General features: G+C 34.2%; 1 protein-coding gene across 2 annotated transcripts; it reads right to left on the bottom strand.

The window, feature by feature from the left end:
* Window positions 1-1,560: 1,560 nt before the first annotated feature.
* Cysu (Curly Su) lies at window positions 1,561-22,128 on the bottom strand. 2 transcript variants are annotated; one of them, XM_070313781.1, is made up of 17 exons: window positions 21,685-22,128; window positions 16,355-16,549; window positions 12,419-12,498; window positions 12,107-12,200; window positions 11,786-11,977; window positions 11,504-11,700; window positions 9,990-10,242; window positions 8,620-8,765; window positions 6,671-6,912; window positions 6,270-6,402; window positions 5,984-6,111; window positions 5,798-5,907; window positions 5,277-5,369; window positions 4,940-5,109; window positions 4,693-4,801; window positions 4,164-4,257; window positions 1,561-1,996 (listed from the first exon to the last, which is right to left on the bottom strand). In XM_070313781.1, exons 1-17 carry the CDS (start codon window positions 21,693-21,695, stop codon window positions 1,847-1,849), a joined length of 2,397 nt encoding a protein of 798 aa, XP_070169882.1. In that variant the 5' UTR covers window positions 21,696-22,128; the 3' UTR covers window positions 1,561-1,846. The 2 variants fall into 2 exon arrangements, with proteins under 2 accessions (XP_070169882.1, XP_070169883.1); XM_070313782.1 differs by lacking the exon at window positions 1,561-1,996 and adding an exon at window positions 3,955-4,095.
* Window positions 22,129-22,764: the final 636 nt, after the last annotated feature.

Raw genomic sequence — 22,764 nt, 5'->3', positions numbered from 1 at the left:
TATTTATAGGAGAGAATTTTGGTAACATAACTTGTTCATTTAAAGATTTTTCTTGCGGCTGTAATATTTTTTTATGCATTTCTAAGCTATGCGAAAATTTTTTCCATTTGACATTATGTGGATACACCCACCGAAGTTTACTCGGTTTCTTCTTTAAATTTTTCGCTGTATGTTTTCTTACGAAGGAATCTTTCGATTCATCATTAAATTTATTAATATATATTCGTTGCAATATAGGTTTAATTTCTGACGCAGTTTGTACAGATTTCTTTATTGTGGCGTCCTGAAAATAATCGAGTTGTAATTAGCAGTGATAAGTAAATATTATGGTTCTGAATTACATTATATATTACGAGCAAAGCAAAATATAATAACAAATTCTTAGAATCAAAAATACTAATACGATTATTACTTGTGTGCTTTAATGATATATTACATATTTTATACAATATATATTTAAACAATAAATAATAAGATGTATATAATAATATTGTTAATTTGCCTCCAAAGGCCTAAATTATTGTTATCGAACGAAATAGTAAAAATGCGTTTAATTTTTATTTAAATTTATGATAAACATTAATTTTTATTATTTGTTACGTTATTTGTTTTTTATAACGATATATTTTTATAATATTAATTATTTTATACATTTTTATTATGTAAATTTGTTAAAAAATAGAAGTTACATTACAAGACCATTGTGCCATTGTTATACAATGCTATTGATTTCAACAAATTGTTAAGCGTGTAACAGCTTCGTGTATAATGTGTAACGAGTTTTTTACCAACTCTAGTTCCACTAACTTACGTGCAATTTCTGCCTCGCGGATCGAAAGTGATATGGAAAAGAAAATACATTAAATTCAATAAATGGCACTCTTATTAAAGTGGCTTTATTTCTTAATTGTAATTATATACAAAATACACAAATAATAACTAATATAAAATACATCGTAATAACGTCATTACAGTGGCGCAGAAAATTTGATCATAAATTCGTTTAAATGTATGGAGCAAGAAATGTATGGAGCAGAAATATCAACATCGTGCAAATTTTGAAGTCACTGCGTGTATTTACACATCTTGCTCGTTACAATAATATTTGAAACAATAATGAAATATCGTATAAAGTATTGTATATTTTTTATTAATATATTTTTATTTGTTCGCGCGAGCTTATCGCCGACAAATAAAAATTGGATTTTATGTCATTTTTGGTATATTGATGAAACAAATATATATGTATATGCGGTCACAGTTTATAACATTACGTTAACGCGTGTGGAGAAAAAGTTATCGTTTAAGACAGATAGAAAAAAGCTCTTCATATATACAATACATGTATGAATTATGTGTGCTAAAATTATTACTATTAAATATAAATTACTACTATATAATTATAAAGCAATAATATAGAAAAATAATAATTTTTTATTGTTTTGATAATTAACTCAAGCTCAGTCATCGTTATTAAAACGCGATATAAATATTCCACGAAATTTCATTTCAATTATTATATAATTAACATTACGAATATATAAATATTTGATTATACTTTATTGTGGGATGGGGGATGAAAAAAGATTTCTATTAGAATTATCCAAACTATTATTATCGAGCCCTCCTAGTGCATTAAGAAAGATACTTCGTAAGTACATACGTGTGTACTGCTACACGATATATACAAATTGCTATACATACATATGTGTATAGATGTCGATCAACCGTATTTCCCCCTTTGTATGATGCACTTTAGATAGATACATCTTAGAACGCCGTAACGAAGTATGAAGGCGATGAATATTTTACGATCAGTCGTTTGTCTCCTTGCGATGCTCTGCAATTACTTTCTCATGAAGCCCAGATACGAAGCAATGCCGTTAATATTGTCAAAGAAGATTCGATAAGCTTGCTGTCTGTCGTAGTGCTCCCGTACCATTGCCGGTTTCACCGGACCTCTCGATGCGTCGAGCAATTGCTCCTCCACCAATCGCTATAGTACAATAGGTAATTGTAGGTAGATACTAATGTGGTGCATGTGTGGCAGTTGTCGGGGAAATAGGGAATGGAATTAGAATAACACTGTACGATCGTATATTTTTGAGAACAAACGCGATTATCTGATTCTAAAAATATATTCGCGCACACGATATATTGTACTTTACCCAATATCCCTGATGTTGGATATTGAGGACGAATGTACAGGAGTGTGCAAGGCGATGTATGTACGAAACAAAGGGATAGCCGTGAACAAATAATGAGACTAGATTCCATGTATCAATGCTATGCTATAGAAAAGAAAAAAAAAATAATAATTTTAATAACACTAATTGTAAGAAGAGGGAAACGAAAAAATATTTTCAACAAATAATGTCTGTATACAATGAGATAATCGAGTTTCTTCTTAATCGACAATGTGAAAACCGTATAAAAAACACATACGCAAAATGTATAAAATAAAACGATAATAAAAAGGGTTTTATTGTTTAAAATATTATATTTAGAAGGATGGCACTTAATATACAAATTTCGTCATATAATAAATTATGTAATATATTCCGGATAAGAGAAGACTCTTTTTTAGATTTCAACTTACAATACATTATTCGCAATTGTAATCGAGTACATAGTCAAATGATCGCGCTTTGTATTAAACTTAAAAAACAGAAGAGAGAATTTCAATTCTTTTCAGAAAATCTTTATATTAAATTAAATATTTTTTATCTTTATCTTTTTTTTTTTTTTTATAAAGATACGGAATGTGAAGTAGATCATTTTTTGTATATGTTTCGATGGAAAAATCAACTTATTCCACAGTAGTATCGAAAGGACTAGAGCATTAAGCATTGCTAAATATTACAGTGATCCGCGACGCTAAAAGGATAATGTAATAGGCGATAATGTGGGGAAAAAAAAAAAAAAAAAAAAATTAATTCGACTTGATTGTAATTTACTATATACAAAATGTGTATTGTGTATGCAGTTACACAGTATTATGTTTAATCAGACGTGAGATACTATTAATAAAAATAAAAGATATATGGCGAGTGAAAAAAAAAAAAGTTTAAATATATTAAATATAGTTTTAAAAGTTTGTTGACATTAATGAAAAAATTTCGATGATAAAATACTAAACGCAATCTACATGATCAATGCACGTGACTTAACGTAATACAAACTATGGGCCAAATTTCGTGACGAATATTTAGATATTCGGGCGGGGTTATCTGCCAAGTTGCAGTATAAGCGAAGTGCAATATATTTATTTGCAGACATCTTCGACATAGCTAAAAATCGCTGTATATATTTATTATAAATATAACACTAAAATAAAATAAAATAATATAATGGAAAATTTTATATAAAGATTATGGGAGAAAAAAATCCAATTATAATATTAAAATTTGTGCAATCGATATGTATCATTTAAACTGTAACATTACGTAACTATAAAAAAACTTCTGCATATAAAAAAAAAGAAACAAAACTTTTGACGCATAAATAGCACTCGGCTTCGGAGAGTTGAAGTAAATTTTTTGAATCTATGTATGAAATTTTTGTTGCTTTTTGTTACGGCAGTGTAGACGAAATATATAACGCACTTTTACTAAGAGAAGCAATATGTACATTTTGTTTCGACAAGGATTACTGTGGTATCGAAAGTGATTCTTTTAATTTGTCCAGGGTCGACGTGTAACGCGTTATCTTTAAATAATCAACCTGTCGGTATCGTACAATCTAAATCGAAGCTTGCTATCGTAACGACACGATTGCATCGACATTGGTATGAGCTATTATCGAGCGTCATATAAATCGAGGTTTTTTTAATTGAATTTACAAACCGTCCGAAATGGCAGATCAAATATTATGATCGACACTGGCCAACTCTGTGCTTCTTCATTACTCTCTACACGGTTTAAATGATTCTCTTGACTTAAACGTGGATTCTTAATGTGTTTAATTGTTTGCTCTACTTCAACACGTGCATGCCTACGGGGTGATCTCGGGTTAGAGTGCCTAAAGGTTGGGCTTCTTGGCTCATGACTCGGTTGATTACATGGTGGTGTTTGCCTAAGGGCGCTCTGTTTATTTCTAGAGTGGTGGAACAGACCCTTTTTTTATTTCCCCAACTGCCCGTACTGGTCTGCTAGATTACTCACGTATTGTGCGGCTTGACTCGTCGCCGGATAATCGGCCCATTTCGATAAGTCGATGCTGGGTAGAATACCGCTTCGACATGGCACTCGAGGATTTCTGTTGCAATAAAATTGTAAAAATAAAGTTTTCAATTATTTATTTTCCAAATCAATTCTTATAATCTAGCAAAATGAAGCAGAAAATTATTAGTTTCAACTAAACAAAATACACAGATTTTAATTTCTTAATATAATAATAAGATAAGAGTAGTATAGAAATAAAATAATATAATATAAATAAAAAAAAATATATATATATTTAACAACAATAGTAATATAATAAATAATAATACATAGATATTCTTTTATGGATTTTATTTTTTATAGTGAATGAAGTAAAGTTGTAATGCTTATGTGTGTAACGTAATTGGAAAATAATTTTTCTTTCTCTTTCATATTTTTGACAGTTATAAACTCGAATATTTATCATTATTCGCTATTTTTATAATTTCATTTTAATGATACACGTATAAAAATAATTATATTCACTTACATTTCATGATCGGGAAGGACCATCGGATAGATTTGTATCGTATCGATAAGATCGGTATTGTCACAGATCAGTCTGGCGAGCTTCGTCTTTCGAATCTCGTTCAATTGCTCTAGAAAAGTGAAAGCGAGTGTGATTTCAGAAGGTATAATATCACTTCGTTATATTCCGATCGATTTTATCGATCAAGTCCTTGGATCGCGCGCGACTAGCGATCCCACGAAAGGATTCGAAAGGGGCTCTTTCTCACCGAGAGTGAAGGACGATGGCTGGTTCGGCAGCTCGTACCAAAATCTGTCGCCGTTACGCGAATGACTGAATTGCGTGGCGATCAGGCAGGCGAAGGTTGGCCCGAGCATACTACCCGGAAGTGGTCTTTCGGATACGCCGCCCGACCATAAATCGACGTCTGCGGGATGTCTGAAAAGGAGCATGGCCGAAATGAAGCCGTTATTTCTGAACACGCTATATTTAGAATCGCCGCGCAATCGGTCCACTAACTGAGTAATGAGATGCAAAACCTGATCGATCGATCGATCTTTCCGAAGGTTTTCGCCGATGGCGTTTTACAGACACTTTATACTCACTCGAAGATGGTGCTATATCGTCTGACAGTTTCATTCGGCATGGAACCGAATAATTCCTCAAAGGTGCTCGCTTCGGGAAGGCCGCAGTATTTTCTGAAATTATAAAATCGAAATGGATCTATACAATATATTATTCGAGTGCAAATAAATAATTTCTTATATTCACTTATAAAATTAATTCTAACGCATTTATTAGTGCTGGCTGTGGTTTATTTTATTACACTTTTCTTTTTTACTAAATTATATTTAAGAAGAATTCTCTCTTCTCTTTGTTCAATAATATATTTGCATTTGCTCTACTAATTTTTTTTTTTCGATTATTAAGAGGCAATTAATTTTATTAGCTCTCTACGGCTGTATTCTTTTCGTTGATATTTTATCGAAACACGTTCAATTTTATCCTTCAGTTGTATTTATTCTCGCTTATTATATACTTACTATAAATATAAAGGATTATAATTGCGTGAAAAATATGCAATTACAATTAAATATGAATTATAATCTGTGATAGCTCTGCTCACCTGAACTCCATGTAACTTGGGATACCAAACTCACGACCACGTTGCATATTAAAAGACACCAGATCCATTCCGAATTTTGCCCCTGCTTTTTTGAACAGATGATTTGTCACCTGTAAAAAAAAAATATAAGTCGTGTAATGGTAGCGTAATTGCATTATTTTATTGATGTGCTTATCGCTGTCTTACTTCTTGCGTTATGGAATCATCCATAGCCTGAGCAACTTGATTCATCAAACCCATGAAATATTCGTCGAGCACACCGGCGCGATACAAATCGTACGGTCGTCTTATCAAGTCTGACAATCTTTTCGAAGCTATAAAAACAAATAAGATTTGTAATAAGATTTGAAAAAATTCCTGTAAAATTTAATCTTTTTTCATTAATTTTATGGATAATATATTCACGAGGAAAAATAATTTCTCATACACATTTTGTATTTGCAGTGTAATTTTGTTGCGCAATGTCGCTTACCAATAAATTTGTGAGCTTTACTCCACCGTTCTACAGCCGTAGGCAATAACGAGTGGCCGAATCTAAAAGCAGCAGCAGCGAAAGCGTCTATTACACCTGGATTTATACTCGGATCGTATCCGTCCCAGTAATTCTACGAAAAAAAAAAAACCCAATACTTTAACGTCAACACGGCTGTTATTAATTATTTATGGCTGTTTGAAAAATAAACATACGTCGTCGAACGTCTTAATCGATCATTGGAAATTTTTATTTGATATTTTTATTAGAAATTTTTACAAAACAATTATACGAATATTCATTTAGTCACTAAGTGAAATTATTTTCACAAACTATAATTAATAATAATTAATTTACGCATTTCTCGCTACTTTCATTTCAGGATCATCAATCCCACTTACCTGCTTCTCGAGAAGAAGTCCGAATTTCTGCATGACATCCTTGCCGAGTAATATCGGGAGGAACTCGTTATAAGTGACATGTTGAATTTCCGCGATGACGATGCGTCTGGCTTCCTGGAAGAGAACTTCATCGTCCCAGTGCGGATTGACGGCGGCCAACGCTTTAGCGAGCCGATTATGCTCCCGTGCCATTAAGGTGTGCATACAAGTAAGTACCAATTGCTCGTTCACGCGAATTTCACCTGAAAGTAAAGACAGAGAGATGACTGATACAGTTATTAAGCTTGTCTGGAATTTTAAAAAGATGATTAATTCTCACGCACGATCGAAGGTAACAATTCGCGACACTTTTACAAAATAGATAATTCTTTAGTTCTATTAATTATTATGCCGAGTAATAAATTTAATTAGTTCAGATCTAACTGAAGAGATATCTGAATGATAAAGTTTCCAGGCGTGATAATTTTGCCATCGCGAAACCATTTTTGCCTTAAAGATGGAAATAAGAAATTTCCATACTTATCTCATACATCTTTTCGTGCGACGAACAAATTTTGATCGCGCAAAACAAATTGATTTAAATATCTCATTGTTAATAAACTAATAATTAGAATATACAGAATAAAGACAAATAAAAATAATTTAATTTATATAAAGAATAAACAACAATTTAAATCATTATACAAAATTTTACTGTACCGCTTCTTTCTTTCTCATCCGCATCGTATCGGCGTACTGATAATCATGCGATATCGGTTACGATGCCTACCGATGATAGTTAAAACGACCATTAAATCAATTGCATACTGTTCACAAAAACTGAAATAATAACAGCCAATTTTGCGCAGCAATTGAATTTTCCGTAACACGCGATTAACGTAAGTACAGGGTATGCGGTGAGATGCCGCGCCGAATGCATACGATTTATGGTTCAGCCTGCTTCTGTCTATATTCCGGATCCAGATATCTATGATTTATAAGATGTATGAGCGCGTGATAAGTGCATACAATTATCGTCGCGATCGAATTGTTTTGTCTCGCCAAACCCCCCCATCAGACTCATTGTACACGTCGCTGTGAGGTTTCCCGGATAATCGACGGATTGACGTGGGAATATAATTTCTGGGCGAGTTAAGTGAGAGAGAAAGAGAAAGACGTGGGGTGCCGGGTAAAATTATAGAGCGATCTAACATCGATCACGGCCATTTCGAGAATGCATAGGCAGTAAAGCGGCGCCGCGCGAGAAGGCAGTAACGAGCGTGACTTACTACTCTATTGTCTTGTGTCATCGGACGTGCAAAAATCAGCAGAAATTAGAATAGTTAGATTAGTACGGTTACATTCGACTCACGCTGACTCATGTATCGCTCATTGTAAATTCAAATGAATACAGTTGACCTAATAGTCCGACGCCCGCGCGATCGTACGCCGCATTTTAAAGCTATTACTTCGAAAGTGTCGGTCTGTAATAACGAAACGATTGATTTGTCACGACCACCATCTATTATATACCGAGTACGTGCAATAACTATTATATGATACGCGGGAAAAATATTGGGAAATATTACAGACAAGATATACTGATTGAATACTTTTTTCATCTGTTTTTAAAAAATATTCACAAAATTTTTGAAGTTATTTTTTTTTTTTTAGAACAAACAAGATAATTTTTAATAATAAAAACATTTTAATGTAATTAATAATAAATTTAAAGTTTTGTACATTCCTCTCTTAAAATATACTTCACTTCAATTTTTAATATTTTATTTGGCAAAATCTTTAATATTCTCATATGCATTAATGTTCAATATTAAATTCATGTAAATTTCATGTTAAAGCTTCGATTTTTCATTTTTGGTATATATATATGGTTGGAAAAATATTCTCTGAATTTGAAATGATTTTTATTAGATTTTGCATATTTTTGATGTGTAGAAAATATAAATTACCAGCTTCGAAGCAGTACATAGATTTGTTTGGCCGAGTGCAACCTTCATCTGGTATATCCAACTTTAGCGGCAATAGATCCTTAAGACCATATTCTGAAAAAACTGGATTCATTCGCAATAATCCACCGTAACCCATCCGGAGTTTTCTGAAAAATAAAATAAAAACTCGCATATATCGCACAATTATCTTTCTCTCTCATAGGATATTACGCACTAATCTTTAGAATCTTGATTTTTTAGTTTAGAAGGATTTCACGGAAGTTGTTACGACAATTTAATTTTTTTTTTTAAACATTTCCGAAATAATTTGAAATGTCAGAACAAGAACTTTTTTATAGAAATTTTTACGGAAATTTAACGAGCGCGTTTTTAAATTTATTTTGCATTTGGATATAACACATAATGCTTATATGTATTTAGATAAAAAGAAATATATATATATATTACTTATTAGAAACAGGAAATATACATAGCAAATCGTGTTTGTGTCGGATGATGTCACGAAGGAGGGTAACAAAGATTGAGCAACTATAAGATTCGTAGATCGCATCTCGTGCTACATATTAGAAAGTGCAAAGAACCGAAGGCACGTGTCTCTGTTGTAAAAAATAGAACAACGCAATACTGATTTATTGTCGTCACTGGCGTAATAGATGTGCATGCCTATATCGTTTAAAGATGGAATAAGATAGGATAAAGCTTCTCGCCAAACGCGTACAGGCGAAAATTCCTAATTGACATATTCTAGAGAATAATTAGCGATTTATATATTTCCCGATGCTTATTCTTACATTATTATAAAATACTATATGTATAATATATTCGACAAATTTCTTTTTTTTTTTTGCCATAATTTTTTAAACGTATTTGCATACCGGCTATTCTACGTTTATTTTTCTTTTTAATATGCACTTATAATTTACGAATTGGAAATTGACAAATATTATAATATTGACGATTTTTTTTATAATTGACGAATTGAAATATTTATTTGAAGGATCAAATTTTCAGCAAGGCGAAAATCGAATTCTATTTAATCGAATTTTAAATTCAAAATCTATTATTAAGGGGAAGAGCGGTGAATTTAATATATATTATATGCGCGTTTAATATTGCTGTATAATATAAAAAAAAAATTGCGATTATTGCGATTTTAAATTAACGTAGTCAGAATTTCTCTGTACAGATACAGCATAATTATTTCACGTCACATAATATACGCGTATTGTTTAAAAATTCGCGTAATTATAATTTTCATATTCGTTTTAGATGTAAATTAGATGAGGAATGTGCATTTTCTGTTGCGTAAATACTTGAAAATAATTATTTTCTATTAAAATTCGAATTAGAAGCAAATCATTGTGATTTACCTAGCGAAGGCTTCCGTGATGCCGTAAACGGTATTACCGTCCAGCACACCTGTAAGAAGATTGAAAGGCACTCGGGAACCGAGACGGCAACCAGGTCGAACGGCAGGAAAAGCGCGAACGAAGTCCATGCAATGCACATTGAACAGCCTGTAGAAATAGTCATCCTTCGGTATGAGAATCTCATTGCAATAAGGATTCTTCAGGTGTGGCGGCCGGCCGCAGCATTCTTCCGGGTCGTTTCGGTTCAAGGGATCTGCAAACGCGATGATCGATACGTAATGATAGCAGAGAGCGATAGCGCGTTCCTATTACGCACGCTTCACACATATTTCTCATACGGCGAATCGACGGAATATCAGTTTTCGCGATTGAATGCAACATTACGGCTATTTCTCTCTCTCTCTCTCTCTCTCTCTCTCGACTGTCGTAATCCCAATGGTGTTTTAAACGAAGGAAAAATCGACGTTGTCGATTAATGATCTTTCCTCGGAGAAAACGCACACATGCGTGAGATCGCCCCAAGGGGCGATATAATAAACAAGATTGCATTCCAAATTATTCCCTTTTCCGAGAACAATTTAATAATTGGCGCAAATAGAGTCGCTTTTATTTCTCAGCAATGATTACTTACGAAAGTCAGCGGTTTGCCAATTCTGATAGACGCATTCGCGGCGATTTGATCTCAAATCGATGAACGCTGCTCGGAAACGTCATGGACGGACATGATGATCGGTGATTGGCTTATTTCGGGCAATGATCGCTCGCTTTCTCTCGTAGTTACCCTCCCTTTCGATATATACGGTAAATGTGGAAGGGCTTCTACGAGAGCGAGAGCGATCTACCGATGCGCGCGTGAGAGCATATATCAAATATCTCGATACAGTTGCTTCCACGCAATATGAGCAATCAATCCGTCCAGGCTCGCTTTCTAATTTCCTATTCTAGTTGCATGATTAAATCGACAGGCTTGAATCGTTGTAGCGTATGGCTGACGAAAACGTTAGCCCGTACAACTTTTGAAGGAGGTTACATTTCCTTATTCATATTAGTCGATAAAGAATACTTTTCATTAAAAAGCATAAATTGTAATTCAATCTAATTATTTTGCCGATAGTTTTCTTTTTGGCTGAAAAAAATTTTTATCGTATTAGCGATTAAATGTTTTTATCATTTATCATTTATATGTTTGTTCAGAGAAAAATTATATAGATAAATTAATGTATTATTTAATTAATTTATATATATATATATACCTGTACACGACTTGTTTCTCTAATTGATTTTCATCACGCTTTACCGCAAATTGTGTAAAATATCGAGAGATTACGAATTTTTATTTATTTATTTGATTAAATATAACTTTTTGTATTTTGATAATAAGATCAATATCAGGGGAAGGTTTGTTTCTAACGAAAGTGTAATAATCAATGCCAAGTTGGCGTTGAAGTCAACAATTGTCGCGGCAGAGGAACCCGTTGCAAATGTTGTATCGAAAATAATGAATGAGAAAGTACCTAGAGGCGTGCCGGTTAAAGTGTAATCATGGTCCATGAATTGTCCCCACGCGATAACCATAACAGTACCAGCATGATCGTGATAACCCTCGTCAGGATGCATGGTGCGCGACACGATTCGGGATAATGGTAGATTATGACCCGTTACGGATATCCTTGGCGACGATAAACCGTCCGCGAATTGCGGACTTATCAATCTGCAAGAATAAGAAGTAAAAGAGACCTTGAGTTTTATCCCTTATATTAAAAAAAAAAAAAAAAAGCCAAAAAGATCATAATTACCTCGCGAAAGGCGACAAGGTAGCCCCCCATGTGGGATTCTGCAAATTCGTGCAAAGACCATCGTATCGCCGATACTTGCCCGGCCTACATTGCACGTTGCTGAGAAAGGCGGGACAAACCTCGCGGATCAGGGTCTTCGAGGTGTCGATCAACGGTAGACTTTTTTCTATCTCCTCGTAGGTCAGTCCGTATCTGGATGATCGATGATTAGAAAGTCAGAAAGAAATTAAAGAGAAAGAGGAAGAAAACGGCGCGGGGTGTGTGAAGGAGAAGGGGAGAAGGGGAAATCCTGTTGGTAGAGAGGTCGATAGGGAGACTTACGTTTGCGCGAGATTCGTGCTAATGTCAAGAAGCAGCTCGCCGACCGTTGCCAGGTCCTCCGGTCGCCATATCTCTGATTTTGGTCTCGCGACATCTACGAGAGATTATTACATATAAGCGACATAACAAGATATAAAAAACGAATAACAATGTAAAAGATTCCACGGATATCGATCGTAATGAATTTATCATATAATATATATGACTAATCGTGTCGAAACGACACTCGCGCGAACATCGTATCGATCATTATCGATAAATTTACAAGATAGTACGCGATTAATCTTTTTTAATGAAACTTAATACACTCACTAATGCGCTTCCTCGCCTCGACGTAAGCATGATTAACGGCGTCGTACGTGATACAGGTTTCAGCTCCTCCCGTGGTAGGGCTGCGAAAGAACAAGGGTGAAAGTTGGACGCGTACTCGATCTTTTTCAGCGCGGATATTATTTGCAGCCCCTCCCCTATTTTCGCCCTCCTCTGCACCATCGGGTTAATTACCTAACGTTTGTGTAGCCTACTTTCGTGAGAAAACCGACGCTCTCGGAAGCCTCGCGCGAGAGATATTCGCTCGAGAGACGGACGAGCGAATCTTATGAGTGTAGATATTTCGTATCAAGATAATCGGAAACTATCCTAAACGAGCTCGGTTATGAATGCGGTTGAATTGACTTTCATATCCTGTTTCCATCGCGAAATCTATCGGCATTGACATGCCATTCCTGGCACATTGCCGACGAAGATCGATTGAAACAATTTTGCGCATTTCTCGGCATCATATGCTCATCCGCAGCTTCCGTCTTTGATCCTCCCGTCTCTACGCTTATTGCGATCGTATCTCAATCGCTTTTTCTTTCTCTCTCTCTCTCTTTAATTCCGAATTAAAATTCTATATATTTTATTAAAATGCGTATGTAAAAATTGATCTTTATCAGAAATTTTAGAAAAATGTTCGGAATTAAATGGTTGCAAAATAAGTGATTTAGCGCATATTAAAAATATATTATTTTTATCATTTATCGCACGCACGTGACATATTGATATGGCAGTTTGAAATATCGGCACACGACCGTACAATTAAATTCCGTGTACGTTCACTGAACGTTACTATTTAGCATAACAGGATTTCAACTTGTTTAATTTATTTAAGACACTGATATATATATATATATATATATATATATATATATATATATCATCGACAGAGGTCTAAACATCCGATCCAAGCGACGCGGATTACCAATCATAAAGTATTCAAGATGCAAAAGCGTTAAGAGATGAGAAGGAGAGAGAAAGAGAGAAGGAGAGATAGGCAGTTTGCCGCGTCTAATTACGGTCGAGTGCTTCCACCGTTATGCCGCAATCGACGATAATAATAACGAAAGCATTCTATAACGATGCCGTGCATCGACGCACTTACCATAACTGGTTCGACCAACTGCTGTAGCCCATTCTCGCCACCACCCGGTGATAAATGCGAATTACGCCAAGCCGGATAAAGGGTATACCTTTTTCTTTCTCTCAATATACATGAATTATATTTTCTCAGCTCAGGGCAAATCCGTACTTTAATACACCACGTTTAATAATCAACGTTGTCGCGTTATTACGCGTGGTATTCACGGTAATCGAAAATAATCCAGCTTTCTCGCCGCTACGAGATCGTTTCGTGGTCATCGCGTTTCCAAGTCCGTTTCGAGCAGAGGATTGCGAGGCGCATCGAATCCGTTTCTCCTTTTTTTGCACTCCTTAGTGCAATCCTTTCGAAACATTATCAAGTCTCGCTTTCACAGCCGATAGCACGCGCAATTTCGATCTCTAGATCGGCAGTATCGTTTCGCGGTGCAATTGCGGTCTCTCGTTATATCGTGTCCCCGGGCACCTGTTTGACATTCCGAGTGCCTCGGAACCAAGTAGGTGCGTGACATCGCTAATCGGACGGCGTACAATTAAATTACAATGTCGTACCGGCTACCTAAACAGTAGGTCGACACAGATCACGCGACTCGCGTACGCGAATTCCTGACTAATGCTACTTCTGATTTTATTGAGTAACTATTTAACTAGCTATTAATTTACTCGCGTGCGCTATATGACTCCGCGATATATTATATGAATTTTATTTCATTTTCTCTGCATCTATCTGTTGAATTTTATCTTTAAATATTTACGCGTGTATCGATGTATTTTTCATTTTTTAAATACTAGAAATTAATCCTACATCTATTATTGTTAGATGAGCAAAGAGCAGTTGCATCGGTTTTCATCAAATCTTTCGAGGTATAAATTAAAATTGAAAATAATTTTCTCTTTCTGTAGGAAGGTATTGTATTTATATTTCGCTGTACAATTTTATACGAAACAAATAATAATTAATTTTAATTAATTATTTTTAATGTTTTCATGAATATTAAAAAAAAACAAAAAAACAAAAAAAAACGATATATCCAAATTAACATTATTGAACATTATCGAACGTTGTCATGTTTTACAATTTTTAAACAACTTGAATTCATGCAAGCTACTCAAATGCAAAGACGGGTGGAATTTAGAATATTTAGATGATTTACATTGACATATAATTTTAATCCTTTCTCTCCTCATTAGTGAGGCCATTATCGCGCTATTTTTGTTTACCACGATCTTTGGCAATTCAGCTTAAAACAATTTTACCGTAACGTGATCTCTTGTATTTTATTAGTGGCGCGCCTTTGATAAGATTCCTGTGCTTGTAACATACTAGTTAATTCAATTTCGACGCTAGACAGAAAAGTTTTCCTTTCCTCAATTCTCACTGTCCAATAAATAAACCGCAACTGTAATCTTCGTAATCGGCATCTTAGTTAAATTCGATTCTTATGAAGATTTCACGAGATTTCACACGCAAACGATAAACATGTCCGTCTCGCCGGGCGCGAAAAACGGGGTGGATAATCACAAGTTTCACGTTGCATCGCATGAGGTGCCTGGATGCGAAGATTAAAACTGTGATACGATACGGTAAATGCAATTCTCTATACAGACGATGAATGGGACAGAGCAGGCTTTACCGCGACACCTTTAACTGTCACTTCTGTTACACGACGCGTTTACGACTCCATACCATAAACGCGATCCTGCTTGGCAATGGCCGCTTTTACACAAGTTCGATAGGGAAAGCATATTTTACAGTGGTCGTAACCCGAATTGAAATTTTTCTCTTACTTTAATATTCAGTTTAACATCTACTTTGATACTTTAAGTATAATGTCGGATCATCTTATTTTAAAATTATTTAATTTATATTGTAGTTTTGCCGAAAGTTCCTCTTTCAAGTGAGGAGATCGTTCCTTTATTTATTTGAGGTAGAAAATAGGAACCTAGTGTAATTTAATTCCTATGTAAATAAAATCTATATGAAAATTATTCAAAATTTATGTAATCGTAAAAAAGATATAAGAAAATAGGAGCAAAAAATTTTGAATTGAAAAATTGCGCACGGTACAGTTTATTCTAGACATATTTTCCATTAGACACACGGAACAACCTTTGTTTCGCAAACGCAGTTTGCGTAGAATTGCGTATATACGACTTTATGTAGAAAATCGGTAAGAATATATTGAAAATCAGCAGTCCTGCGGGAACAGGACGATAGTGAAAGTCCTGTCTGTACGACCAAAGTTTCCACTTTCTCTAATCCTTTCAATTTTAAAGTTCAGAATGTCCAATGAGGACTCTATTATGTAAGCGTAGGTTTCCATGCAGTTGGCGAATACGATTTATAATAAGGCGATAATTGTATTTTTTTAATTCTTACGATATATCCTAGGATAGGTATCCGACTGATAGGACATAATTTTTATTTACTTCTATTGATACTTTTCGGTAATCGGTAGCACAATAAAAAGCAATATCGCGCTTAAGCGATAATCAGCAATTATCAATAACTACATAATAAAATTTTGACAATACATAATAATTAAATAATAAATATATACAGGCTGTCTTAATTAAACCGGCACTTCTTGTTGTAGAATAAACACATCGTTAAAATAAAGCCTACTAATCAGCCATGAATAACGTAAAAATATGATTCATTTATATTAACGGGATGCGAGAAAATTCACAGATAGCGTAATTTTATTTTACGAAAGTTCATTCCAGTTACTTCTAAGAAACATGTCGTCTACCTTCGCATTGGCTTTCGCTAAATTAAGATCGCTATCGTCGCGTGGATTCATACTCGATCTTAATGGGGATACTTACAACGACCCTCGAAGTAAATTATAGGTGTAGTCGTAAAGGCTGGTTCTACCGCGAGCGTCCAGGATCAAGGCGCACTCCTCTCCGTTTGCATAAGAGTCAAAAGGTTCATATTGTAGCCCATTGCAATATTCCGTTACCAGCAACAGCAGCAGCAGCGATCTTATTATCGCGGATCGCGTCCGCGTTATCGCGTATCTGCAACATTCCCCGTACAAACAATTATCTCTGCCACGTCAAAGAGTATCGTGCAAAAGGCCGCTTGCCTCGATCTTGTCTTAAATCACGACGATCGTTTATACACATATTGTATCATATCTTGTTGATCCGACATCTGTTCGAAAATAAGTGACAGTACAATTATTTCAATTGACGTATAATTCTTCATTTCTCTTCTATTTCGCGTATAATATATAAGATAAATAGATCATCAAAATTGTCGTAGTAATAGGCGAAGCTAAAATTGACGAATAAAGTCATATTTTATCGAATACAAATACTAATTGAAGCAGTTAATTACATATTAAGCCTCGATACTTTTCGCATATTCTTTTCAAAGCCAATATACGATACACACGGAATACATTGTATAATAAATGTGCAATTCGGTATCTCTTTTATATTTTAATAGAAATTAATAGAGGAAGAAGTCGACAATGGAGATTATATAAAAATTTCTTATTGATAACAATAATAAAAAGAATTTCCTTTCTCGGTGTAGAATCCGTCTGTATATGCGAAGATTACATAAAATGTTTTAGTAGTTCATGACGATGAACTCTCCTTGTTCTCTGGCATAATAGCTCGATGATATCTCTTGCACGGTACGTGCGTTCTTATTTAAGGATATTGCATCCGGTGCATTTTGAGCAGCGGAGAAACTGGGACGCAACTTGAAATTCTTCCATAATCTCTATTCCTTTTAACGTAAAAAAAAAAAAAAAAAAAAATATCGCGGACGCTTCCTGTCTGTAAAAGTTACTCCTACATTTTGTAATCTAAACGATACGTTTACATAATTTTTAAGCGTGCACAATTGATACAATTGTGCGATAATGAAAATACATTTCGCGTATGTAACAGTAACAAATGTCGTGCTGCTGATAATTATCGCGATGGGGAGGGGGAATAACTGTGTTGTTCTTAATTTTTGAGTTTGGCAAGAAAGAAAATTTTTCTTTCGCTGATTTTATTGTTCAATAAATTTTCTGCGTTATATTGTACATTGAAATTAATTTCTCTGAATATTAATCGCCATTGAGTATTTATTTGCATACTCGTTTAAGACACGTTATGAGAATCATATATTATATATTACGGAATTTTCTAACCAATGTGTAAAAAGCATATAACAAAATATGATACTGTAGCATAACGTATGGGCAGCTAACACGGCAGCTTTCACCACCTTGAACCTTTTAGTAAAGCATACTTTATAAGAGACTAACAATTGTGTCGCACGTACATCCGTGCTCCATTCACTGCCGCTTGTCGTGAAATTACATTAACGTGCGGTTTACATTGAACATGTTAGAAATGATTGATGCTTATTCGTTTTGTAGCTTGCTGGCGATAAAAGTACCTTTCGTTCCTTATAATGAATAGACAATAAAAGTCAATCGACATTTAAAACTAGAGAGAAGATCTAGATTCTTCCATTCCTTCTGGCCATTTTGAACATTTCGTATGCCACTCACGTGCGCAACCTGATAAACCGGTCCTCGTGTATTCGGTAATCTTAATCGTAACAATTAATTTTAATTTTAATGGAAATTAATTGCAGGGTTCAAAGCAATATTTTTGATATATACACCTTGTCGCGGCATAATTCTTTTATTTATTATAACTTATATATTTAAAGTAGAGCATAACTAAATGCTTGTTACAGTAATTTACATAATTAAAGGTGTATCTTTGTTCCTACAATATATTTGCCTAATTGTTAGCAGTAGTATTTTAAATATGTATCTCAAGATAGCCCAATTCTTATCTTAATTCGATATGGAATCAATATTTAATTTAAAGTCTTAATTTAACAAGCGTGAAATGTATCGTCTCTTGAATTGTTTCCCTAAAAAAAAAAAAAAAAAAAAAAAAAAAAAAAAAAATGGAAAAAGGTTTCATATATATGCTTGATATACTCTACATTTTGATTTGATGAAAAAAGATATATATATTTCTCTTTCTTACACACGTTATTCATTTTAAATTAACGATCTATTCACTTTTTACAATGCTAGATTATAAAATATAAATTAAATATCTTATGAAATCAGAAGATTGGGGAAATAACTTTTTTGTGATCATTGAATGGATCATGGTTCATTGATTAAATGTCTATTTATTGTTGATTGTTTTTTTTTTTTTTTTTTTTTTAAATCTCAATCTTACCTGAATAGATTACGTCGATATTCCGGATTGATATTCCGCGTACGTAATCGCGTGAAATCCGATCGGAGAACGCGCGAAACAATGGTCAGGAAGCGTATGAAAAGTGAAAATTCACAAAAAGATCTACCGTAAAATGTCGCAAGAAAGTTCTTCCCTATTGTTGTGCAATCCTTTTTCGTTTCTATACCGATAGGTTATAATACATTGTATTAAGAATGTAAAAAAAAAGAAAACATTTTATTAAAAATACCAAAATTATTATAAAAATACTTTATTAAAATTTTTCTTAAATGACAATCTAAGAATGAATATAAAATATTTCGAATGAAAATCAGCGATATATTGTGTTGATTATATAAATAATATAATGATGCGTATTGTGCGATTGGCTAGCTTAACAAATTGGGATAATTGTCGAAAGGTTGTAATGAGATCCTTCGCGATACGCTTCGCTAATCGACTGCTATCATTGTGCCGATTCTACATTTCGTGCTACAGCATCTCGATTAAATACAATAATTGCCATTAAGTAGGCGGACAGTGATCGACCGTCGTCAATGTCTGCGAATCGCCGCGCACATAGACTGGTATTTTATTTGACAATTAAAAACCAAATGATTTACTAGCTTGGTGAAAGGATTCGAAAGCGGGTAAAAGTAAACGCGAGAAGAACGATTTTGAATTACGAAACATTCATCTGATCTTCATATCGCGCAGTTCAGAGTTCTATCTGATCTAGCACGTATCATCTCGCGCGCGATGATACATATCCCTAGGATAGGGAAGTCGCGTGATAGACGACTGAGATCAAATCTGTTAAGTTGATCGAAATAAAGCGCCGATTGCTTTCTCGATCCTCGTCACGTGGATTCTCCTTTCACTATTCGCGCCCAGTGCGATGACGATAGACGTGAAAAGAGTCACGTGCATCTTCTGCGAGACATCGCCCTGTTTTTCACCCCGACCCAGTTCTCATAATCATCCGCGACCATCTTTTTTTTTTTTTTTTTTTGTAGTTTTTCTCAAGAAATTCTTCTCTCTCACGTTCAAGAAGAGATTCAAGAGATTAGAAAATCTAATAAAAAATCATTATAGAGATTTAGCGTCGCGCAAACGCGTCTTTTCTCTTAATCTTGGAAAGCTATAAAGATGTGTAAGAGATATTTATTTATCAATACAATATGACATGTATAATTTCACTCTTAATCGCGTGTAACATATGTTGAAACAGATTTAACTTTCATTAGAATTGAATAAGATCAAAATTAATTTCATTAAATGTTATATCATCGCATTGCTAGTTCCATATGATACACAGAAAAGAAACTAGTCATGCTTAACTTCGATAGTATAATTTTCATAACATTGAAACTGTTACGATATATTATCCTTGACCTACTTGTCTTAAGACATAAAAAAGTAGAGCATATATATGTATCGTATCTGTATGGAATTAAAATATATTTCATAATTTTTATGCAACATACACATTATATATAGATATATAATACAAAAAGTATAATAACATATAATCGTTCATACATTCGTCAACAAAATTATCGCACAGAAAATTTTTTTGTTTATTCTCAAGCTTAAAGCCTGTACTTTAAGAACCATTTGTCAGATTTTGAATTTAACCTCCTCCCCTCCCGTCGTCTTTTCAAAAATAAAGACGGGTTAAAACTCCAAAAAATTGCATAATTCGATATACTCCACGGGATGGAATGAATTTTCTTCTCGCGAATCTCATGATAATCATCGTAAAATATAGACTCTTTCTTGTAAATTTAAAAAAAAAATAAAATAAAATAAAATAAAAAATGGGCACGGTTTTTTTTTTTTTTTTTTTTTTTTAATTTACAAGAAAGAGTCTATATTTTACGATGATTATCATGAGAAATCGCGAGAAAAAAATTCATTCCATCCCGTGGAGTATATCGAATTATGCAATTTTTCGGACACATAACGCGTCCTTACTTTTGAAAAGACGATGGAAGGAGGGGGAGAATAAATTCAAAAATCTGACAAATGATTTTTAAAGTACAGACTTTAAGCTTGAGAATGAACAAAAAAATTTTTCAAGTACAATCATTTTTGGTGGAATTATACTTATTTGAAGTTATGCGAAATTTTGACATGAAATTACCTATACGATAATTTTGTTGACGAATGTATATATATATATTATTATTATTATTAAAATATGTATTTGATTTTTTTTTGCACGCGGTAAACTTTATTGGCAAAATGGCGTTTTATCTCTCTATTTTAACTGGAACAATATTAGATCCAATAACTACCTATAATAATCTCTGACACAAATCAACTTTTACTAGCGAGATTGATAAATGGATATAAGATAAATCTTGCGTTAGATTGCAGTTAATTTTAAAGTGATTAATACTAATATAAGATACTGTATATACGAATAGATTGAGATAGGAACGCATAATATCGGAACGAAATAATATCTATATCTATAAGCTAATAATATATAGTTATGTAGCAATGAAGAAATTGATACCTCAAACAATTCTTGTATAATGATACACAATATGTATCATTATACATATAAGAATTTCATTTACGCAAATATGCATCATAATTGTATCTTTATAAAAGAATATAACAGAGAAACTATTGAAAAATTGATTCATCGCATCTATAAATCGTTATTAAAACGTTAAAATTAAAATTACAATATTTTCCATACTTTTTCAAGACACTCATACTCAAAGTATCATAATTATATATACAAGAGTCGATGTATTATCGTCTGCAATTTTCTCTTATCATTAACTACAAAATCGAGAAAAAAAAAATGAGAATCTTAAAACTCTCTCGGATGATGCTCTATCCTGACAACAGAGTCCCAATATAATACTTCGGAGCGCGACACTCATAGAATTCCTTAATCCGCGATTCCGTCCCATTATACTTACCCGTCATGCATTCTACTGCCACGTGCTCCACGTTGCTGAAGTTTCGCGACAATTTGCAATCGACGAAACTGTCGTCCGGATTGAAATTGTCAATTTACACGATCCTTGGGATACACTTTTTCAACACACGCGACAAACGAGAAGGGACAATCGTAAATCGTATAACGTTGCGAGTAATATTTTTTCTTCGGTGGATGCACGTCTTTGCAAAAAAAAAAAAAAAAAAAAAAAACACCGCGCGTAACAATTCTTCGATTCTTCGTTCATATAACGATCAGCTACTTCTACTTGACGTATAGTAGCTTGCATCGGCCGATTACCACTAGTCCTGTTTCCGGATAGTTGTTTTAAAACGGCCCACACTGATCGACTGCTTCGATCTACTGTGATACTTGTGATCGTATCCTGTCTTCGTGCCGCACAGTTTCTTATCGAAGCGCAGAATGTGCACCGTCCCTGGTGGTGGAAAGCTCCCCAAAAGCATGATGCTGACTTGTGGGAAGGAAATGAGAAGGGGAGGGAGTCCAGGAGAGGGAGAGTTGAAAGGAGACGAGAGAGAGAGAGAGAGAGAGAGAGAGAGAGAGAGAGAAGTGGAGGAAAGTTATCTTATCTTACATTATATGCTCGCCAGGTGAGCGAGAAGAGTTAGCGGACGCAAAAGAAGAAGGAGGAGACGAAGGAGGAGGCGTATAGCTCCCGCGTCCATGTCTTACTTTCCTTTCTCTCTAAACGAGCTGCACGCTTGTTGCCCTCGATTCGAGACATCGATTGTGTCCCGCCTGTCTCCGAAATACGAGCGCCGAAAATTCGCCGCTCGGCGAATCCGACAGTCGACGCTTTTTTTCTCTTCTTGCCACCTTTCGCTTATACTTTCAAAGGGAACGACACTGTGTCCATTCCAGCACGCGATATCGATCGAAGATCTTTTTTTAGAGATATTCGCAAAGGTACGAAAAACAAGCGTTATATAATAAATTCGTTCAATGTCCGAGAAAAAAATCGTACAATATTATTATTCCGTTACGATAATAAAAAAAAATAAAAAAAAAAAAAAAAAAAAATCAGGGTTAAATTCGTCTA

Source organism: Polyergus mexicanus, unplaced genomic scaffold (assembly GCF_030449975.1).
Source record: "Polyergus mexicanus isolate NDT 795.1 unplaced genomic scaffold, iyPolMexi1.0 SCAF_25, whole genome shotgun sequence".
Taxonomy (NCBI): Eukaryota; Metazoa; Arthropoda; class Insecta; order Hymenoptera; family Formicidae; genus Polyergus; species Polyergus mexicanus.
Note: the sequence above shows the minus strand (reverse complement) of the source record. Positions and strands in the feature narration are given on the sequence as shown.